The sequence below is a fragment of the Cheilinus undulatus genome, linkage group 3 (assembly GCF_018320785.1).
Source record: "Cheilinus undulatus linkage group 3, ASM1832078v1, whole genome shotgun sequence".
Lineage (NCBI taxonomy): Eukaryota > Metazoa > Chordata > Actinopteri > Labriformes > Labridae > Cheilinus > Cheilinus undulatus.
Genome location: NC_054867.1, coordinates 36,463,083 through 36,469,082, shown reverse-complemented (window position 1 = coordinate 36,469,082; position 6,000 = coordinate 36,463,083). Strand labels below are relative to the sequence as shown.

Genomic DNA, 6,000 nt, shown 5'->3' with positions numbered 1-6,000 from the left:
AACAGAGTTAACTCATAAACGGACAACATCCATGTTTGTAATCTTACATGGTCCCTTAACAAATCAAATAAATAAATCAGGCGGCTATGATTTTAAAAAAGTCATTCTTATTTTTCCGGCACTAGTACTTGGTGTGTGTTTTGTGCCCCATTCCCAAATTTTATTCAAAATATTTAAATCAAACCATGTATAGACGGCGAAACACGGAAGCGGTAGACTACACTTTAATTTTTGTCCGTTTTTCAAGGTAGAGGAATTTTTAGACGGCCCCTAACTCATTGTAGCTGTTCTATGTCCTGATGTAGATAATTTCTGGTTCCCTGGTGACCACTGTGGTGAAAATGAGCTCTTAGCGACTCTACAACACTGCCAGTATTGTACACGCCTTCGTTTCTTTATTCACCGGTCTTCTTTTTGTGAATTAAACAACTTAAACGCCGGTGTGGATGTAACAGGAAGATCAACGTTACTTCCAGGGGGTTTGCACCTTCACATTCTGTTCTGTTCAGTCCGACATGAAAAGAAACGGCGCCTATAGGTTTTTATCTGTGTTCTCATGCTTCGTCGTTTGCGCGTTCTTGTTTATATTTTGGTTCTTTATATTTTACTCGATGTTACATGCTCCGTAAGGCACAGAAAAAGACTCTAGTAGCGGCTAGCTAAGCTAATCTTGCTGGCTGCTTACCCACACTGCATTGCTCTGTTGACAAGTCTCGTGCTCACATGATCCGCTGGACCAGGAAGTGAGGATATCTGGTAAGTGCACAATGCCCAGCTTGTAACTGTTTGACATATATACGAGCATTAATGTTTACCACAGTTTTCCCGTAATGTCCGGATATTGTGACTTGTTCTCTTGGATATGCTAGTCGTTTGTCACTGGACAGGAGTGGAAGCTGTTAAAGCTTTTGCTTTCATAATAAGGTCTCTGTGTTAACCAGATGCTGTTAACTCACTGCTGAGTAAGTAAAAATGGTGAAAACAAGAAAAAGTAATAACAATGCAGTTTTCTAAAAAAGTGTTTATTGAAATATGTCACAAATTCGCATACAAAGACATATTCCTTTCCCTCAGTTCTCAATTATTGTTTTAACAAACTAGTATTTTTCTTAAACATGTCAAAGATAATGAAGGATCCTTGAACTACTACTTTTACCTAAAAAGTGTAGAAATTGGTCAGAGTTTTTTAGTCAAGTCCATGGCCACAAAACCTGAAGTATGTACTGATTAATTAATCGTCATTGAACAGCAAAGCACTGAAGAAGCAAGGGACTATCCACACATTTTCTTGCAATAGATGAAAACTATTTTTAATTTTTTGCATTAATTTTACCTCAAACTGCTTTATCTATCCCTGTGGGAGCATTTGTTTTGCACCCAATTGTACAATGAAAACATGAAGAAAATAGGGGTTTGCAGACATTTTCAAATTGCACATAGGAGCATAGAGGCTGTAACGAGTCCTGTGAAGTTTTTCAATTAATTTTGATTAATTAATCACAGAAAAATTACATAAAAATGTTTGCTGATTAATCATCCTCTGATGCCATCATACAACCAGCTAAAGTAGGTTTGTAACTTCAATTGGAACACATGTAAAAAAAATTCTCTGTGCTTTTTATGTTTTTATTTCTATGGATAAAATCCATGTTCTACAGATTAAGACCATCCTAGACTGAATAATAAGTGAACAATCTCCTTGGTGTCCACTTCAAAAACTAGCAGACAGGTTTGATGCTGCCCAAGAGCATGTTCTTTCTGATTGTTTTGTAGCTGTTATCTTTAAATCTACCAGTGATGCAAGCTTTCTCAAATTATTAACATATGCAATAAATTAATTAAAAAATCTTTAATCAATTACAATATTTTTAATTGACTGACAACACCTAGGCTAGTTGTAACAGGAACTAAATTAAACACCTGTGATAGATGGAAGAAGTCCATGATCTGTTTTGGTTTGGAGTATAGACTTAAATGCACAATTAGAGACATGGCTGTTAAGACTTAAAGCTAGCACTGTGTAGCTGTTTGCCATGAGGCTTAAGATCCGCCTTGGCTTGGCCTCTTTGTTTGATTCCAGGCTGATCTTAAGTTAGTGTGAGTTGGCGTCGCAATATGGCAGCAACTCCAGATCGGCTTCAGAAGCCTCCTTTAGTAACCAAAAGGCTGATGTCACTCAGGCGTTATCCAATATTTTTACAATGTATGGAACATTGTAATTATACTACAATCATGGCCTTAACATTATTTAAAGTTTACAGGGGATGCTCTGATGCATTGCTAGATAGTGACTGATATCAGCCCTGTTTATAGAAATTGACCATTGTCTAAACTTTGGCATAAACAGATATCAGTTATCAGTGTTTATCTGTGATGTCCAATCAATTTAATGCTGGCATCTGGTATTTCTAGCAGCTGAAATCAGAGATATAATAATATGATAATAAGATATTTGTCACTGGGCAGAAGAAGTGGCTATGTAGAAAAGCTCTGATCTGTTTTCATGGTCAAATGTGAGAAAAAAATCTTGGCATACCAGTAGTCTTACACCAAAAGAAGGTTGGTATCGGCATTGGCTAAACTGTCGTGTTAAATACTGGTGTTGGCCCTCATTTTCACTTTCCTTACGTCTCTGTTATTTACACAATCTGTGTTCAGTTCTGTGAGTGTTTTTAGAGTCTGCAACTGTTTTGAAACTTAAACTGTTGCTTTCTCAGCTTGTAGTTCTTGGCTGTTGGTGAAGTTGTGATGGCGTCTGGCACCAGTGAAGCCGTGTCCTCTGCTGCAGACCTCAAGCTGCAGTTTGCTCCCTTCAGCAGCGCTCTGGAGGCAGGATTCTGGCACCAGCTCACTCAGAAGAAACTCAACGACTACAGACTGGACGAGAGTCCCAAATGTATCAAAGGTTATTACTACAATGGTGAGTGGGCAGATAGTTTCCTTACTGCAAGTGTTATGCAGCAACTTGTTTCACAGTTTTTTACAATTCAGAATAAATATGCTTGGCGTCACATGAATAACAGGTTTCACATTTAAGGCTTACCCTAGCAGAATAATTTTTTATCATTTTGTTCACTCTTGTAGGTGACCCACTTGGTTTGCCGACACGTCTGACTCTGGAGTTCAGTGCTTTTGAAGTGTAAGTGTGATGGAGTTTATTGCATATGTTGTATAAACTTTACAGTAACCCAGACTTTCACTTTCATTATTTTACTTTACATGCGAAAAAAAACTTTAAATCAAAGAGTTCAAGCCTTTACAAAAACGTAATATGACTTCATTTCTACTCTCAAATTTACTGAGAAATATTAACAAAGCTTTCACAGGATTAATACAACAAGTATTTATACAGTACCTATAGAATATATTCACCCTTTTGGATGTTTTACCCTGTTATTAATTTCATAAATCAGTCATAGTCAATATAATTTGGATTAGTTGAAAAAATGTTTACAATAAAACTCTCCAGTGTCAAAGTGAAAACTGATTTCTACAAAGTAATGTCAATTAAATAAAAATATTTCATGTAAAATAAATGACTGAATAAATATTCACCCCCTTCAAGTCATTATTTAGTAGATGCACCTTTGGCTGCAATCACACCACTGTGTGCCTCAGGTCATTGTCTTGCTGGAAGATAAATCTTCTCCCAAGCTGTAGTTCTCTTGCAGGCTGAATAAGGTTGTCCTCCAGGATTTTCCTATATTTTGCCACAGTCATTTTACCCTCTGCCTTTAAAAGCCTTCCATGGTCGGCTGCCTAGAAGCAGCCCCACAGCATCATGCTGTCACCACTGTGATTCACAGTGGTGATGGTGTGTTTGTGGTGATGTGCAGTCTTTTGTGTCAGTCAAACATAGCACCATTTTGGTCTCATTAGTCCAAAGAACTTCCTTCCACTTGACCATGGAGTCTCCCACAGGCCTTGTGGAGTCAAGATTTGATCTGAGCTCTGATGTGTTTCTACAAATAGGGATGGTCCAACACCAGCGCGTTGTTGTCCCGCTCTTGGAACTCTGTACAACACCAACACTCTTGATGCTTTCAAGACCACTGACAAGAAAGCTCTGCTGGAGAAAGAAGCCAAGGAGGTGAATTATATTCTAACGAAAGTCACAAAAACGTGCAACTTTGCATCGGTTTATACTTGCAAATGTTTGATCTGCTGTTGTTTATAGATTTGGGATGCTATACAGTCTGGAGCAGCACTGAAGGACCCGTCCATCCTCTCCAGATTCATTCTGCTGACCTTTGCAGTGCGTATAAACAGTTTAGAATACATGTGTTGCTTGTGGCTCTTGATGATTTTATGTGTGACTGCTTTTTCCCTCTTGTTTTGCCCTTTTTTCAGGATTTGAAGAAGTACCATTTCTTCTACTGGTTCTGTTTCCCTGCGCTCTGTTTTCCAGAGGGGATAAAGATTGTGCAACAGCCTTCTATGCTAGAGCAAGTTTTCTCAGCTAAGCAGGTTGGCTTTTCAAGTCTGAATTTTTATTTCATCACACACTCAACATTAGCTACATCTACATGGTTCAATGGCATGCCTTACTTGCTTCTTCAGTGCTGGACTAAAGACTTACATTTGATTCTAATATCAAGCTTTCCTAAGAACTTTTTTATATCAAGATTTTAGATGGTTAAAGCCCTTGTTCAGTCTGATACTTTATCGTACTGCCCTTTTTAAAAGAGCAATACAATGAAGTGAGATAAATTGTTCCCTCTCGCAACTGTGGATCAGAAGAATTTAGTGTTTTGTTGTTGAAAAGTTTCATCTATTTTGGGGTACAGAATACTCTGAACAGTAAACTTGATCTCTGTCTTTTCATTTTTACATAATTTCTTATTTATAGTCTCTCTTTCTCTATCAGCCTAAATAATCAATGTAATTTCACACCTTGAAAGTTCATTACTGAGATTCATGAGCTGAAAGATGACATTAGAACCATTAAGATTCATTAGCACTCAACTAAGACAGAATCAAGACATGATCTCTGGCAGCTCTCGCACTTTGAAACATACTCCAGCTTTCCAACAGCACTATTTAATGTTAATAGTGCAGAAAAAAGCTTGTAATTCCTTTTGATCTCTATTTAGATATACTACATAGAGTTGACGAATGCATACTCAGTGGTCATGGTTTTATCTTTGTTAAGTCTTCTAGTTTCTGTTCATTTGTTGTCCAAGCTCCCATTGACGGTATTCTTAAAATGATTTATTTGTCTCTGTAAACAGACATCTGCATCAAAGGAGAGATAGCAATCCAGTATAAATCAAACATTTACACTTGAGCCACAAATCTGCTTGGCACTGTGTATACAGCACATAAGGGGTTAGATTTCCACATGACACGAAATGCATCAGGAAGGGACTGAACCAAACTTCATTCTAAAAACATTCATGACAAAGCTTGACCTTTTACTTTTTACACATTGCTGTATTTTGGCAAACTTTATTCACCCAAGTTGAAAATCACATCAAGCTCAGTTTCTTTTTCAGACTCAGACAGCTGAAGTCAGTGGGAGTAAAGCTGTTAAAAGCACAGGACTGTCCTGATAGAACAGTGTGTGAATGGATCCTACCTGATTCACTTCTTCACGTACTCTTTAGAAAGTTGGGGATCATCCAAAACCTTGCAGTGCTAAAACGCCTCTTAAGAAAATTACAAAACTGAGCATTACTTGAGGCGGCTGACAGGCATTTGCTGAATGTTAAGTAGAGACAGGATTATTAATGCTTTAATAAGGATTAATAACGATTATTAGGGCTAAAATTTTGGAAATCAACGAAGAACTTCAGAGACTTTCGTTGAACATTTTTAAGGAAACTTTCAGCAAAAAATGTCAGAATTTTGGTGAAAAATATCTGTCACTTTTGTCAAGAGTTTTGAAAACTGTCCTTAGAAAAGGAAAAATTGTAATTATCCCAAAAGCTCCATCACAGTATCAGATTGTATAACATGTGGATGTTCATCCAAAATGCCTGTCTCTTTTCAACCATAATA

The 6,000-nt window shown here is 37.4% G+C and overlaps 1 protein-coding gene across 2 annotated transcripts in view; it reads left to right on the top strand.

The window, feature by feature from the left end:
• The first annotated feature begins 299 nt into the window (after positions 1–299).
• The window catches only part of atg7 (ATG7 autophagy related 7 homolog (S. cerevisiae)), a 112,683-nt gene continuing 106,982 nt past the window's right edge, over positions 300–6,000 (top strand). The window contains exons 1-6 of one of the 2 annotated variants that reach the window (XM_041783378.1): positions 300–756; positions 2,718–2,920; positions 3,085–3,139; positions 3,973–4,090; positions 4,178–4,255; positions 4,351–4,467. In XM_041783378.1, coding sequence (XP_041639312.1) covers positions 2,749–2,920; positions 3,085–3,139; positions 3,973–4,090; positions 4,178–4,255; positions 4,351–4,467 — 540 coding nt within the window. In that variant the 5' untranslated portion in view covers positions 300–756; positions 2,718–2,748. Of the gene's footprint in view, positions 757–811; positions 963–2,717; positions 2,921–3,084; positions 3,140–3,972; positions 4,091–4,177; positions 4,256–4,350; positions 4,468–6,000 lie in introns of those variants that run through there. The other variant, XM_041783379.1, reaches the window with a different exon arrangement.